At 40.0% G+C, this 16,557-nt stretch overlaps 1 protein-coding gene across 3 annotated transcripts in view; it reads left to right on the top strand.

Moving 5' to 3' along the window:
- NR1D2 (nuclear receptor subfamily 1 group D member 2) overlaps positions 1 to 13,452 on the top strand; it is a 37,406-nt gene extending 23,954 nt beyond the window's left edge. The window contains exon 6 of one of the 3 annotated variants that reach the window (XM_054595259.1): positions 12,678 to 13,452. In XM_054595259.1, coding sequence (XP_054451234.1) covers positions 12,678 to 12,997 — 320 coding nt within the window. In that variant the 3' untranslated portion in view covers positions 12,998 to 13,452. Of the gene's footprint in view, positions 1 to 2,337; positions 7,864 to 12,677 lie in introns of those variants that run through there. The other 2 variants (XM_054595257.1, XM_054595258.1) reach the window with 2 other exon arrangements.
- The last annotated feature ends 3,105 nt before the right edge of the window (positions 13,453 to 16,557 follow it).

Raw genomic sequence — 16,557 nt, 5'->3', positions numbered from 1 at the left:
CTTATACCTCTTTTTATTTAGTAAATAGAACTGAGAAAGTTCCCTTTCATTTTTCCCTTGTAATTTTTACGTTTTATTTTTTCAGTTACTGTATTGGATTTATTTATAATTTCAACATGCTCACATTTTTAAAAAAAAGATTTTATTTATTTATTTATTTTTAGAGATGGAGAAGAGAGGGAGAGAACCATCGATGCACTAGAGAAACATTGATTGGTTGCGCCCCCAACCAGGGACTTGGCCTGCAACACAGGCATGTGCCCTGACGATGAATTGAACTGGCGACTTTATGGCTTGCAGGCCAGTGCTCAGTCCACTGAGCCACACCAGTCAGGGCTACATACTCACGTTTTTTGATCCCTCACTTTTAAATAATCTCTTGGATAGTTTAGGTAGAATCATCTCATTTTTTAGGGAGACAGTATCCTCTTTTCTCCATATCCTGGCTTCTTTTGCTAAATAATGTCTATGGGCAAGTCAAAAAACTTGCATTCTGTTCTATAGCTGTGATTATTTTTTATGCTTTATAAGTTGATTCCAAGAATTAAAAAATAAAAAAATCAGCATTTACAGCACTATGATCATGTAAATAGTGCTCATAGTGTTCACACAGTGGGGTTGAAATGGTAGACAAGACAATATAAATTTCTGCCCTCAACCTGTGCCTCCTGAGAGGGGAATGGTCCAAGTGTCAGATAACAAATGTATTATTCATTTATATTTTCTATTAATTGTTTAGAATTAAGAAACTTTAGTTTCTTTGTATTTGAAGTAGGCTTTTGTTTTTCTTGGCATCTACAGTTGCTTTCTGGTTTTTGTTTTGGTTGTCAGAAGAAATACTTGTTAATTTCTAGATTGCATGATATAACTTCTTATTTATTTATTTATCCTCACCTGAAGACATGCTTGTTGATCTTCAGAGAGGGGATGGGAGGGAGAGAGACATTGATGTGAGGGAGAAATATTGATAGGTTGCCTCTTGCATGTGCCCACAACCACAAACTTTTTCCCCTTTATTATTAAATTTTAGTTAGTGTTCTAAATGTTTGTATTGCAAGTGGCCTTTTTAAGCAACCAGAGGTACAATGGACAATTTCCTTGATCTCCTTGTAAAAAATGAAAAAAGGGTGTAAATGGCCAGAGAATTTTGCTTCCTTGGAGAAGTCTCTTTCTGATTAATTATAGCTCCCTAAACTGGGAGCCATTGAATATTTCTTTCATACTACTGCCTCCTATTGTAAAGGGAAGAAATAGCCCTTGTTGATGAGAGAAGTCATTGGGCAAACAACATAGGTTTGGCTAATTAATTTTAAGATACTTTATTTTATTGGTTTATTAAACCACTTATAAACATTGGTGTGATGAGCTTAATAAGCACAGTATGCTAAGTGAATGTGAATACACTAGATATTAAAGTCGCGTAGTATGTTAACTAGCTAACATACTGTATACTGTATAACAAATTACCCTAAAACTCAGTGGCTTAAGAATGTATACATTTATTTCCCACAGTTTCTGAGAATTAGGGACATGGCCGTGGCTTAGATGTGTGCCTGTGGCTTGAGGTTTCTTAGGAGGTTGTAGCCAAGCTGCGGGCACGGCTGTGGTCTCATCATATGAAGGCTCTATAAGGAAGGGTCTGTTTCCAACTTTATTCACATGGTTGTTGGCAGGATTCAGTTTCTTGCAAATTGTTGGACTGAAGTGCCTCAGTTCATTGGTGGATGTTGGCTGGAGACTACCTTCAGTTTCTTAGCGCTTCAACCATTCTGTCAGGCAGCTCCCAACATGGCATCTGGCTTTGTGAGTGCCTAAGATGGAAGCTACAGTTTTTTTTTATAGTCTAATTTTTGTTCATTAGTGGTGAGTCAGGAAGTCTAGCCCACTCAAGAAAAGAAGAATATACAAGGACAGGATCCAGGATCAGTGGAGGCTATTTTAGAGGCTGCCTCCCATACATGGTAACATACAAATGTGGATATATTCCATATGAGGTAAAAATATATTTCTAAACTGCACTATTTTATTTGCCAATTAGAAGCATTTGAAATGAGCAGATGATACCTAATTTTAAAAATCTCTAGTTTGTGATCAGAAATACCTAAGCACTAAAGAATTTTATCAAGTGTACTATATGATATATATCTTTATAATATAATAAATAGCTATAAAAACTTGCCAATGAGACTTTAAACACTTTGTCAGTCATCTTTTGCCTGTGTTCCAATGTATAAAACCTTGTTTGAATTCATTAATGAGATTGATGAGCAAGAATTATATTTAATGTTAATAATATATCCTCTCCTTCCTATCTCTCTATTCCTTACTCTTCATTAGATCGATCTGGAATAGAAAACGTCAACTCTGTGGAGGCTTTGCAGGAAACCCTCATCCGTGCACTAAGGACCTTAATAATGAAAAACCATCCAAACGAGGCCTCTATTTTTACAAAACTTCTTCTAAAGTTGCCAGATCTTCGATCTTTAAACAACATGCACTCTGAGGAGCTCTTGGCCTTTAAAGTTCACCCCTAAGGCCTTTGTTTATTTAAACATGAACTGAATCATGCTAACTGTACATTTTGTGCTAAAATGCTTATTTATATGTGTATACAATACGTGGAGATAGAAAAGACCTTTAAGACAATACAAGATTGTAGGCTTTCTCTGTAGTCATGCAGTAGCTGTTTGGATTGAGATTTTCTTTTAGCCATGATTAGACATTGACTGCATTTCCCTGATAGACCAGTCAGCTGTGTCTCACTTAAACTGGAGAAGTTACACTGAATTATAGTTACACTGAATGTTAGACTTTTTCATCTGCCAAAACCAAAAACCATTTTGATCTCCCTGTGGTATAAATATAACAAGTATATGAGGACTTAAAAATTAATCCTTTGTGGTAGAAGTTCTATTGTATGATGGAAACTTGATTTTACCACAAGACTATTTGATCTGGTAATTGGAGACTTTGTAGTGTAGGAGATTTCCCTGTCTGTATTTACTCTGCCACTGTTAAAGTATATGATCCTGCACAGAGTAGTTGGCTCTGGAAAATGAGAATTGATAGTGTTCCCAACACCTCACCTCACAGAGATACTAAAAAATGTCTATAAAGCATATTTACCTCTTGGGAGATAGGCACTATGTAAATAAGGTAAAATTTTTGTTACTATTAATCATTATAATAATCTTTTCTGATTTGTAAGCATTTCTGGGAAATCATTTCACAGTTCACACATCAATCTATTATTCAGGGTTCCTGCCTATGTGTGGGGTATCATCCTGGCACACACATATTCAGAGTTTCTGGGTACATCAAATACGTAGTATGTGTACATAATATGTATGTGAATATAGTTATACATAAATATGTTTCTTCACAATATTTTAAACTGTGAAGAACTTTATCATACAATAAACTTAAAACAAGGGTGTCAGAAGACCCGAATTAGGTGCATTATACCTGTTGATGACATAACCATTGCTTTAAATGTTTAGGCAGTAGAATATTGAAATTTATGCTCTATTTTTGTTTAAGCAACACTTAATGTAAAAGTGCAACAGACAGTTGAGTCCAAATTTTAAAAAAATAGGTATTTTAGAGTTCATCTTTGGTAAAACTTTTGGTTCAAGGTACTAGTTGTTTAAAAGTTTATTCAGATTCTTACCTTGAGCTAAAAAAGTTTACATTGCTGCCCTTTATACACATGCTCCAGCTTGATAAATGTTTTGATTCTTTTTGGAGAACCAGTCAATGTTTAAGAAAATCGTTTAGTATGTTGGTGTGTGTGTGTGCAAGTGTGTTGTGAGTCTACTTTTCCCCTCTGAATAACACTACAGGGATTTTGTCAAATTAGATTTACTCTATAATTTGGTAAATTATTTCATATGTGACCTACAGGTTTAGAAGTGGTATAGTCAGAAACATTTCATTCACATTTCTAATATTGTGCTTTATTAGATAGATAAGATCAACCTCTGTTTATGGCAGTAGGACAAATAGCCAAAGTTGAGGATTTTATGTATTTTCTTTTTTTGTTTCCCTAGAAAATAACAATTAATTGTGTTTTGGGAGGCAGTTAGGATTGTCTTCTGTAAAGTTTTTGGATTATATAAATTTGCAAAAATGAAAAGAACCCACTTTACTTGACTCAGCCTGTTTAATGACATGTGAGCAGAATGCCTTATTTTGTAATCTTGTTTAACTTGTTGCTATGGGGACTTGAATTCCTGTGGCACTAGTTAAGTAAGTTAAAAATAAAGTTAAACCCTCTCATTATTAAAGAGGAAAGGTGATGGTGATGTCTGTAATAAAATATAAACCATAATTGTGATTTACCTTAAATAGGTATGACTTTTATGGGATATACAGTATAGTTTTTGTGAATTCTTTACATGATAGCATTATCTTTTTATAATTTTTTTTCCTAAGACAAATGCATAGTTTTCTTCTATGGGGGATAGAAACAGCTTTTTGAAGTAATACTGAAAACCTCAAAGATCATCTTGAATTCTTAGTTTTTGCCTTTTGCATAAATGTCTTTATAACATGTATCTTTAAAACAATTACTAAGTCTTTAGGAATGTGTAACCAGAACTATGTTAGTATTGCTTATAAAACCTTAGGTTCAATATATACATGTATACATCTATGTATAGATATATAGATTTGCATTTTGTCTTGTAAAATTTTATTTGAATGAATTCCTGTAGGTAATGGGAAACAAAATTAGTAGTTCATATGCCACTCATTGCATTTCTATATTTGAAAATAGCCCAACATTGAAACTTCCAATTCTAAAATTAAACCAGCAGCCTATTACAAGCACATTCTTTGATTGGGACATTGGTTATAAACTTACTAAATGCAGAGAGGACAACCAGTTCTAGGAAACTTCTGAGTTGGTGGGACACTGTTGATTAATTAATAATGTACTGTATGAATTAAGTGATGCTTTAACTCTGATTTTTACATTTTAAAGTTAAAATACGGGCATTATGGCAGCAAACTTAAGGGCATTATGTCAGCAAGTAAAAACTTTTTTTTCTGTGCTTTTAATGTGTCTCTTTACACCATCTGAGAAGAGGGTTCAGCCTTTTAGAGAGAAGTAGCTGAGGGAAAGGGGTAATATCTTGGAAAGAAGCTTTTCCTTATGGCAATGGTTTAATCACAGATTAATAAGAAGGAAATTTCAGTGGATTAAGTGTATAGCTTTCATATCTACATTTCAAGAAATTACCATTGTAACTTGATATGATTTATTTTATGTAAGCATCATTGCAAAGCAAGGTGTAGAAGCTCAGCTAGATTTATTACTGTGCACGAGAGTAAGTACCTATCTCAGTTATACTTTTTCTTTTCCAATAAAGTTTGCTGAATGTACAAGAAGAGTTTATCACTTAGGATATAGGTTTTTTTTAGGGGTTGGGGGGATGGGCTCTGTCAGGAAATGACCTATAAACAATGATTACCTTGATTTGATCTGAAACAAAACTTGAAGCTATTCTTAAACTAACATGGAGAAATAAAATGGCTATTGTTTTAAAAAAATGATAGAAATATATTGTTGACGATGTGAATTAAGTTTATTTTCTACAAACTGTTATTGATGAGGACATGGATATTACCTTCATGTTTCTGAAAAGTAATCTGTACCTGGGGGGAGGGGATAATAAATGTTATTTCTAACCAAGTGTGGTTTTTGGTATCTTTCTATCGATGTTTTTGTAAGACGGTTTGTAATTTAAATTAGTACTTTCCCCTGAACATAGCAGGATCTCTTCTTAAAAAATTTATTGTTGACACTATTACAGATGTCCCCATTTTCCCCATTTGCCCACCTCCACCCAGCCTCTCTCCCCCCTTCCCTCCAGCCAGCACCACACTGTTGGCTGTGTCTCGGCATCATGCATATGTCCTTTGGCTGTCCAGTTCATCCCCCTTCCTCTCTGACAGCTGTCAGTCTGTTCCGTGTATCCACCCTCCTGATTTTAGATTCCATATATAAATGAGATCGTCTGGTATTTGTCTTTCTCTGACTGGCTGATTTCCCTTGGCATCATAATCTCCAGGTCCATTCATGCTGTTGGAGAAGGTAGGAGTTCCTTTTTTACAGCCTCAGTATTCCATGGTGTAAATGTACCACAGCTTTTTTTTTTTTATCCATTCATCTACCGATGGGCGCTTGGGCTGTTTCCAGGTCTTGACTATTGTAAATAACACTCATAGCTGGATCGCTTATGTAAATCTCTAATTTAGCATAGGGAAATGTCTGTATACAGAGCTTTTTTTTGAAAGATGGTTTTAGAGTTAGAGATTCCAGCAAGGATTGTTGCTATTTTCTATAATGCCAGCTGATAGTGGTTCACTGTACGTGCTAAGGTAGTCTTTCTGGGAAGGAGTTGGTGAGAGAGGAAGGGGGGACTTGATCTAGTCAAGAGTCATCCTTGGCCATGAAAGGGGTGAGATCCCTCAGCAAGACCACCTCCCTCTGCCCCCTTTCCTTTCCCAGTGGCTGTGGCCACGGTGAAGTAAAGGCAGTTGGTTCAATTCGCATTCCCTGTGTGTGTTTCCCAGACTGGTAATATCCACTACTTTTCTGTAGATACTAATTGATGTTGGGAGTAATGGGCTTTGATTAAACTGGGAAATGCTAGGATAAACAAGGTTACCGATGTGTCTTTATGTCAGTCCCCAGCTCTAATGTGTGAATGTGCATTGTGAATCCTTTAAGGAAGTGTTAATGGGATGCAGTTTTCCCCAAACTTCCTCCACCAAGTACCCCCCCTTCCTTTTTTTCTATACTGAGCTCTTCGGGCTTCTTGGAAAGAGTGCTTCCAGGACAAAAAAAACCTTGTTAGCCACGTTGGATGTTGATCATACTCTGTGGATTGTATAAATGTACATTGTATTTTGTCCCCCTTTTTACACAGTACAACAGGAAACGTTGAGCTCTAAATAAACGTATGGTTGATGGAAAACAAAACAGGTTAAATTCCTTCTGCATTTTGGAAATGCTGCATGTGAATAGAGACAGACAATTCATGGATCTGGTTTTACTTTTTATGCTCGGTTGGGCCTTTGAAATTTGTGACATGACTTTCCTTAATTAGTAGTCTGTCTAAAAGTTTAATGACAACTCTGACCTGTGCACTGGTAGCCATGTGAAGGTTGCTCTTCACAGTGTGAAAGTTGGTTGCTCTGGGATGATTTTTCAGACACCAGAGTATCAGAGTCACTTAGAACAACACTCTAGATTGAACGGGTGTAGTAGCTGCAAGGGCAGTCTTGGAGGGAGCTCAGAACCTGCCCAGGATGCTTTTATATAGGGTGCTTTCCCCACAGAACTCTCAAGAGGAGCTCACGTGGTTAACCTGAATCACACATCCTAAGGAGCATTCTCCATCCATCCCCCAGAAGGAGAGAAAGCAAAAACCCATTCCTAGGATTTTTGCCACAACCACCTCTTTCAATTGTCACTTTTCTCTTGAATTTGAACCCGGAGTTACTCTCCTACATTTTGGTGGGGGTGGGGGCAGCTTGAAATAGGATAATCTGATCTGGTGTTTGACATGAACACGAAGTACCAGATGCTCTTGTTGACTTTTGGCGAGTGGGATGGGGAAAATATAGCAGTTTTTGGTAAAATCCTTAATGGTTTAATTTGTTTATTTCAAGAGAATTTTTTTTACAATCTATGCTTTTTTTCCATGCTCTGAAAATTAGTATTTCCGCCACATTTTAATATAAATAAGATTAATGTTTTTAAAAAGGACTCAAATACCAAATACCCAAGGTGAATGTGGTGGTCCTAAATTTTTTCCCTTCATTTTCTTACTGATGCCCATAAAACTGAACATGGTCTTGTAAAGTCTTTAAGTTACTTTCTCTCCTCCTCTATTTTTCTTTCCTATTGTTTCATTTTTCTCTGAACTCTTTTCATCCTTAACCCTAGCAGTTTACCCGTCCTGTTGCTTTGTTACTTTACTTGTAAATTTTCATCTATTTTTCTTCAGTAGCCGTTTCCTGTTCAGATTCTGCAGTTAAACGCAAGTAGGGTAGTTTCCAAAGTAGAGAAGACCAACTACACTTTCATTTTCTCTTGATCATCTTTTTGCTTCCTACAATGGCTGCTCTTTTTCTAAACTAATTTATCTGACAGGATTTTTGAGGAATAGTCTGTTGGTTTAGTTATTCATTTCTTACACCTATTGAACATTTATGTCTCAGGATTTCTAAAAATTCCAAAACGCAAAATCAGGTTCCATGAAAACCCAGGGCACTCATCCAGACAGTATTGTGGAAGCTGTGCAGACATGGAATGCGTGGCCATCAGTTAACAGCATTGTGACAACATCATGACAATTGTCCCAGCTGTGGGGGCCTGGAGCCGGCCTGTGAAGGTTTGTGTGGTCTGATGGTTACATTTCCAGGAATTTAGGGAGCTGGTTGTTAGAAACATAGCCCTTATTAAAAATGAAAAGCCTACAATGATTGAATTACATTTGTGAAGATAATACTCAAAACTCATTACTTCCTAATTATTTTACATTTCACTGTTATTTATGCTTTTGAGGTTCACTACCTTTATTTTTATGTGTATGGTGAAAATGCTTTCTAATGGCGTGTTCCTGCACATCTCCTGTCAGCTCCCTGCTAAGTGATGGCATGTTGGTGGCCCCAAATTGGCCATGGTGGGATTGTTCATACCATGGGAAATACTATCAATCAGGGCTTAAGCCATTGTTTGGTTGATGGTTTCTTCAAGTGATAGAGAAAATGTTAATAATACAGGTTAAACTTAAGTGTTTCATGTCTGTTGCCGTTAAACATTGCTAATGGCATAGGAAGTTAAAAAAAATAATCCATTAGTATTTGAAAACTAGTACCTGTTCAGCGAAGAAGTTGCTCACATTGTTCATAAACAACTCAAATTCTGACGTTTTTGTTTCATTTTTGTCTTGTTAATATACCTAAAATTTCAGTTAATGTTCATGTCAGAACTAGTTTGTCAATTGCAACTTTGGCAAAAATAAACACATTCTGAGATTAATTGGTTACATGGAATTTACAGTAAAGAATATTATTTATAAATTGCTGCATATCCTTTCAGTAAAAATAATAAACACACACCCCCCCTTTCCTCCCCAGAGAGTGAGATGTTTACCAGCATACCACTGTTACTTAACCCGAAGAGGTAATTAGGTTTTCTGGAAGAAAACCAAGGCTCAGAGAGTTGAAGTAACTTACACAGGTCACAGAGCTACTGAGTGGAGGGTTGGACTACAAAACCCACATGTTTGGGCCCTTGAGTCTGCTCTCAGCTGTTGTGCGTAGCGGAGGGGCACCAGGCTTGGAGTCTGCTTGTGAGTGGTGGTCAGTAACTGTAGTCCTCATGGGACTGATTGTTCGGGAGTGTGTAAAGGGGGAGCTTAGTCAAGGATTCAACATATGATAGGAGTTTAATGTTATTTCCCAACCCCTAAATAGAATTTTCTCTCATCTGTCAAAAGAACTATTTGCTGTGATTACAAGCCAAGACAAAATGTGTTAAAAAACTATGCAAACAGAGAAGCCCCTGTACAGACAGTAGGTAATTGCATTAACTGAGGAAATGCCCAAAGTAGGGGAAGAGGAGAAAGGAGGACCCCCCCGCAGGGGAACGAGGTGGGAAGCTGCGCCAGGCCCCCTCTCCCTGCTGTCAGCCTCTGTGGCCAGGTCTCTTCCAAATGCCTGGGGCTGGAGTGAAGAGACCAGTTATTGCCACTGGAGGGGGGTGGTTCCTTTCTCAGCTGGAAACCACTCAATTAGATCAGACTCTGATGACCTCAACCTTCAGCTACTGCTGATTTCTAGTAACTTCCTGATTTCTAGTAAAAACGAATCAAGGAACAAGAGGTGACCAAGTCCTCATCCCAGTACCAGGGCCTCAAAGCAAGAATATGGGCGTGGGGGGAGGCGGCGGTGAGATCCTCTGTATTCGAGTCACGCTGTCATTGTCCAAGGTGTACATCTGTAACAACGGGCAGAAATATTTGGCCTCATGCTTCAAAGTAAAAATAACATGAGAACCCTGAAAGGGAAGGAAGGAGTCCATGTCTTTGAGATTTGACTATTCTCAGCATTTACTGAGGACTGGGGAAATCTCTTCTAGTTGTGATTCTTCTTTTCACCCATCTTGAGAAGGTCGTCTCACCTTTCTGGGTTCAGTTCCCCTCTGCAAAGCAAGTGGATTGAACTGTGTGCCCTCCAGCGTCCTTTCCAGGGCTCAGCTGTGATGAGATGACATGTAAACACCGCAGCTGAAATGATGGGGTGGGGTGGGGTGGGGTGGGGTGGGCGGCAAAAGCATGGTTCCTGCAGCTAAAGGCTGGCAGATCACCCTTGCCTTAACCTCGTGTGACACGGCACGCAACTGGCCATCTGCACACCGCTGTCCTTCTGTTCAAGGTCCTGGTGGCGTGACTCCCTGGCCCTTCGTCCCTGCCTAAATGCTCAAGGCTTGTAATAATACCTTTAGCTCAAGAACACCTCTCAAGGCCCTGAGACAGGAAGTGTGCTGGGGGCGGAGGGGTTGTGTAGGAGTTTCGTATGCCCCAAGGTTCCAACACCCAATGAAAGGGACAGCTGAAACTGGAGAAGGTCACAAAGCAGGAGGAATGTCGGGAAACCCCTGGCCCAGTGGCACTGAGGCTCCTGTCAGTTCCCCAGCAGGCCGTGAGTTTTGGCCGAACCGTTCACGCTTAAGCCGAGCCGTTTCCTGCACAGCAGCACCTTCCAATTTTGACCCTAACTGAAATGTCAGTTTTTGTAGTAGAAGTGTAAGAATGTAAAAGTTTTGGGTGGTGTTTCTCTCTTTTCTCTAAATCCTTTTAATTTTACTCCCTCCCTCAGGAAGTCAGGGGAATTTTTACCATATAGAACCAAAGCTTTTACCGATTGACACTTTACACCACTCTTGGCAAAGTCAAAGCATTTTAGTGAACACCTTCCTGTATTTTACCATTAACATTTTATTGTACTTGTGTGTGACATAGCTGTCCAGGCTTCCACCCATCAGTTCACCTTGGGGTTTTAAAAAAATGCATTTCAAAGTAAATTGCAGTCATCAGTAGCCTGTCCCCTAAATTTTTCAGCTAACATACAATTTACTAGAGTGTATTAATTTACAGTTTGTTCCTTTGATGTAAAATTTATAAACAACACACATCTTTAGGATACATTTGCCGCTCGATTTTGACAAATGCATTCTCCCTGTGTAACCTAAAGCCTAAATGAGCTATAGAACATTACCATCCTCCCAGAAAGATTCCTTGTGCCCTTTTCCAGGCAATCTCCACCCCATAGAGTAACGATTGTTCTGAGTTTCTTCCGCTATTACTAGATTAACCTATTCTAAAAGGTTACATTTGTAAATGGAATTATTGCAGTATGTACTCTGGGATAATGCTTCTTCATCCATGTTATTCATGTATCACTAGTTTCGTTCCTTTTCATTGCTAAATAGTATTCCTTTATGTGGAGGTACCACAGTTTATCCTATCGATGGATATCTGAGTTGTTTCCAGTGTTTGGTTATTATGGGTAAAGCTGTTATGAACACTCCTTTGTATTTGCAGTTGCGCTGTGTGTGACTTGACTCTGGGGTAGAATTTATATTAGGTTTGGAGTGCAGGAAACAGTATATAATGGAAAGCATGAGAAACAGAATTAAATCATGAAGAGAATCCTTTCTTTTTGGGGGTCTTATAGAAAGAGCGATACATCAATTAGAATATACTTAGGACCTATCTATAAGAGAGTTCAACAATAGTGATATTTATTACTTATTTCCTCTGGAGGTGGGGCAATTCCAGGCTGGGTCAGTGGCTACAAATGCCATCAAGAACCTAGCAGCTCACCTCACATCCGTTAGATCGGCTGTTACCAAACAAAACAAAGCAAAAAAGAAAAGAACAAATATTGGCGAGGATGTGGAAAAGTTAGAACGACTGTGCACTATTGGTGGAGAAGTAAAATGGCACAGCTACTGTGGAAAACAGTATGGCAGTTCCTTAAAAAATTAAAAATAGAACTACCATATGATCTAGCAAATTCCACGTCTGGATATGTACCCAGAAGAATTGCAAGCAGAGTCTTGAAGAGATACTTATATATGCACATTTTCGCAACATTAGTCAGAAGAGCCAAATGGTGGAAGCAACGCAAGTGTTCATTGGTGGATGAATGGGTACACAACATGTGGTATACAATGGACTACTATTCAGCCTTATAAAAGAAGGAAATTTTGGTACATGTTACAACATGGCTGAACCTTATGCTAGTGAAATAAACCAGTCATGAAAGGATAAATACTGTGTGATTCCACTTACAGGAAGTGCCTAGGGGAGACATTCGTAGAGACAGAAAGCAGAATGGTGGTGCCTGGGAGTGGAGTGGGAAACGGGGAGATGTTTCAGAGGTTTGGTTTTGCAAGATGAAAAAAGTTCTGGAGGTGGGTGGTATACAGTGTGATGGTACTTAACACTACTGAAGTGAACACTTAAAAATGGCTAAGGTGGTAAATTTTATGTTATGTGTATTTTATCATAATTAGTTGGAAAAACCTATAAACCCGGGAATTTCTGATCCTTTATCGTCTGGTGCACATTTGTAATATTTTCTCATGGCTGCAGGATGGCACCACCATCAGGCAGCGCGGGAGAAGCCTTACGTCCAGAGAAGAAGAGAAGACACCTTCCTATTGTTTATTAGGAGAAACCTTCCTCAGGAGGCTTCACTAGACTTCACCTCTCAGTTCCCATTGGCCAGATTGATTGGGGTCTCATCCTGCAAGGGAGCCTGGAAAGCCAAGTATATAGCATTTTTTAGCATCTATAGAGAGCAGCAGGTTCTTTCAGAAAGACAAGGGGTTGGAGAATGGCTACAGGTAGGCAACCTACAGTGTTTTCTTCCTCATGGGATACTATTGGGGAGGAAGGGTCCTCCTTGGTGAGCTCAATGTTGATGGCAACCAGCAGTGATGCCCAGAGCAACATCCTGTTTGCCACAGTTTGCTTGGTCCACATTGCGCTGTTCTCATTGGTCATTACGGAGCTGCCCTGATGGGTCAGTAGAGATGCAGAAGGGGAGATAGGTGCAAAGCTCCGATTGGGTGGGGAAGGGCTCTACCCCTTTAGTCTAAATACAATACCAGGAGCTTCCGTGTAAGGGTGAGCTCAGCCAGCAGTGCAGGAAGCTGAGCTGCTCTGCCTGTGACTTTTCTCTGAGATGCAGTGTACATGAGGGGCCTCTGTAAACAATGGCTGCTAGATTCTGATTGTGAATTTGGGCCTAGTTAGCCACAAGGATTCCTTTTTAGCAGGTATTTTTTTCTTGGGGTTGATGCCCACAGAGAAAGCTCCATTCCAGGCCTCTCTCCTTGGCTGGTAGACGGCTGTCTTCTCCCTTTGTCGTCACATCATCTTCCCTCTGCACGTGTTTGTGTCCAGATTTCTTCTTACAAGGATACCAGTCAGATTGGGTTAGAGCTCACCCTAAATGACCTTGTTGTAATTTAATTATGTCTTTAGCGACCCTATCGACAAATGCAGTTACGTTCTTAGGTCCTGGGGGTTAGGTTTTCAACATACGGATTTTTGGGGAGGTCACAATTCAGCCCTCCCCAACACGGGGGAACCCTGGTCATACAAGGTATGGATCTGTCTTTCCTCCCATTCCCCAGTGAGATTATAGATGTAAGACACTGGGTCTTCCTTGTTTTTATAGCTCTAATGTCTTAAAAAGTGCCCAAGAATCTTTCAGTAAATTATTTAAATTGATTGACTGTTGGAGGAACTTTTTGATGTTTTATTGAGGTTATAATCTTAACAGTCTTGTGTGTGTGCATGCAAAGCACACATCTCAAAGCTTGGTGTGTGGCCAGGCCCTTTCTGAAGGAAGTCTGATGCGGGACACTCACTGGCTGAGGTCTTACTGCCTCACGTTCCTAGGGATTTCTGAATTGCTTTTCCTGCGGGTTTCCTCTGCGCAGCGAGTGTGTGTGTATAGTGGAGAGCATTCTTCTTGGGTCATCAAATTGAGGCTTGACATGTAAGCTGTCTCAGAAACTTGTTTGTTTATTTGCTTTCTTTTTGTCTGAGAGTGTTTGAAAAGGAAAAAATAGCCCTGCTTCATTCAAACATAGCAGAGGATTCTAGGTGTTTGTATTTTTAAAAAGTGCTCAAAGCCAGTCTGGAATAAACAAATAATCGTCACTGAGCGGTATCACACTTTATTTGCTAGGGATTTTCTACTATTGTTGCTTTTCAATTTAGAAGACAGTTGAATTACAAGTTACCATGGCAACTTACCCATTGCCCAAGTTGCCTGGGCCTTAAAGACACAGAAACCCCATTTGGCTTTATTCCATAGAGCCAACATTGTTATAAAACAGAGCAAAATGAGTGCCGAATTAGACAGACATCCTGCTCCTGCCTCTTTCCCCTCCCTCTTTTGTGGTTTCTGTGTTTTCCTGGCCCTTGAATAGCCCAGTGTTGGAAGTTGTATAATTTGGTCCCTGGAGTTCTTTCAAGAAAATAACCAGGTTGCTGTCTCCTATGCAGTTTTGTTACCTTTGTTGGTAACATGCTGTGGGAGTTGAGCTCTGGGGAGCTTTGCATATATATGCAGCTAAACTCTCTCTTCAGTGCAAGGCTTGACAAATGATAAGCTTGCTGTCCTTTGTGTGACCACACTTCTTTCATTCAGGTGGGACTTCGGAAGGAGGCTCCAAAGAAACAGAAGACTAGTTCTTGAGACATTTCCAGTTTAAGGGGACCCAGAAAGGCCTGGCAGATCTGGGGGCCCATTCTTGGTTATACCAAGAAACTCAATTAGCCAGCTCTGTCTGAGAAAATACTGGAACTTCTGGCAATTTCTCTAAATGGATTTTTTAAACTCCTCTGAGTTTCGCCCATAGCCACTGAATGCATTAGGTTACCAAGCTAATTACAAAAGATCTCAAGAACCAAGGGAAGGCTGAGTCATCTGGTAAGCGAATTTCAGGTCATACCTTGAGCCTATGGTACACAGTTGAGAAGTTAAAGAATAAAACAAAACACGTAAATAAAATGAAACCCACCCTTAGCTCCAGGAATTGCAATTGCCTGCAGTTTGCTGGCTATGAAAGCTCAGATTTTGCTGGGATATCTTTATTTTCAGTCGCATTTTTTTTTTTCTTTTCAAGCTTTCAACCCTTCAGTGCTGATTTTTATGGCTGCTTTAGGGAAGGGGGTCTCCTTTTTCCATGTAAGAAGTGCTTTATTTCATGTAGAAAGTAGGACCTACTATTGAAGCGTTGGTTGTCTTCCTCAGTTTGGGGGCAATTTTGGCTTTACCCTATGAACTTCTTTGAGAACTCAGGGCAATCCCGGACCACCTCAGGTCAGCACGGTTATGAAGTGGAGGATGCCGGTGACAGCAATCTAGACGAGGGGTGGGGGGCCTGCGAGATGATCTGTTTTAACAGTCCTCAGATTTTTCTCTCGCCACACATGTAGGGGGCGCTGTATTTATTTATTTTACTACCTTATTTTTTTAAGAACTGAAGAGTTATTTATTGAAAAGCACAACATCTTTATTTGATTCTTTTCATCACCATTTATCCACTCGCCCGCTCCATAGCCTTTTCCACTTACCCCCTCCCCCTTCCCTCGACAATCACCACACTGTTGTCTGTGTCCATGAGTTCTTTCTCTTTTTTCTTTTTTGCTCAATCCCTCCACCCCACCCCCTGGCTGTTAGCCGGCTCTCTATCTGTGAGTCTGTCTCTATTTTGCTTGTTAGTTCAGTTTGTTCATTAGATTCCACATATGAGTGAAATCATATGATGCTGTCTTTCTGTTTACACTGCTGTTTTACAAGCGGTGGGTGCTTCAGTTTGGGTCCTCCAAAAAGCAGCCAGACCTGGGGACGAGGAGTTGGGTGCTGGGAAGTGACGTCAGGAAGCAGAAGTGGGGGTGGGGTGCTGCAGAGGGAAAGGAGGAGAGCCAGTGCAGGGCACGCTAATGAGCGGCTGCCACGAAGGCTACTTGGGGCTCAGTCACTTTGGGGACCCCTTGAATAGGCCTCCGCATTGCCCCACCAAGGAATAAGGAAGTCGGGATGTTTATCTACTACTGTCTGTGTCTCTTATTGGTTGAGGATTGTCACTGAGGGCTGAGCTACTTCCGACACCAGAGAAAGGCCTTGGTGTGGCCTGGGCCCTTGAGCGGGACGCTGACGGCGTCATAGAAACTGTCCTCTGCAGTGGTCGGGGAGCTCGGACACAGGTCAGGGCAGCCAGAGTTCTGCCTCTGCGGGTATCTTCTGGCTACATAACGGACGTCTGTGGGAGTATCCATGGTGATCAGGGTGGCTTTAAAGTCTCATCTGCAAATTCTTGATATACTACTCCCTGTTAAGAGGTGGGAGCTTTGGCCATAAAACAGAATGACATCTTACCATTTGGGAAGGCATGGATGGGCTTGGAGGGTGTCGTGCTGGGTGAAGTAAGTCAGACACAGAGAGACCAAT

Source organism: Pteronotus mesoamericanus, unplaced genomic scaffold, assembly GCF_021234165.1.
Source record: "Pteronotus mesoamericanus isolate MK-2021 breed Mesoamerican mustached bat unplaced genomic scaffold, CSHL_Meso_final scaffold_54, whole genome shotgun sequence".
Taxonomy (NCBI): Eukaryota; Metazoa; Chordata; class Mammalia; order Chiroptera; family Mormoopidae; genus Pteronotus; species Pteronotus mesoamericanus.
This window is presented reverse-complemented; position numbering and strand designations above follow the sequence as displayed.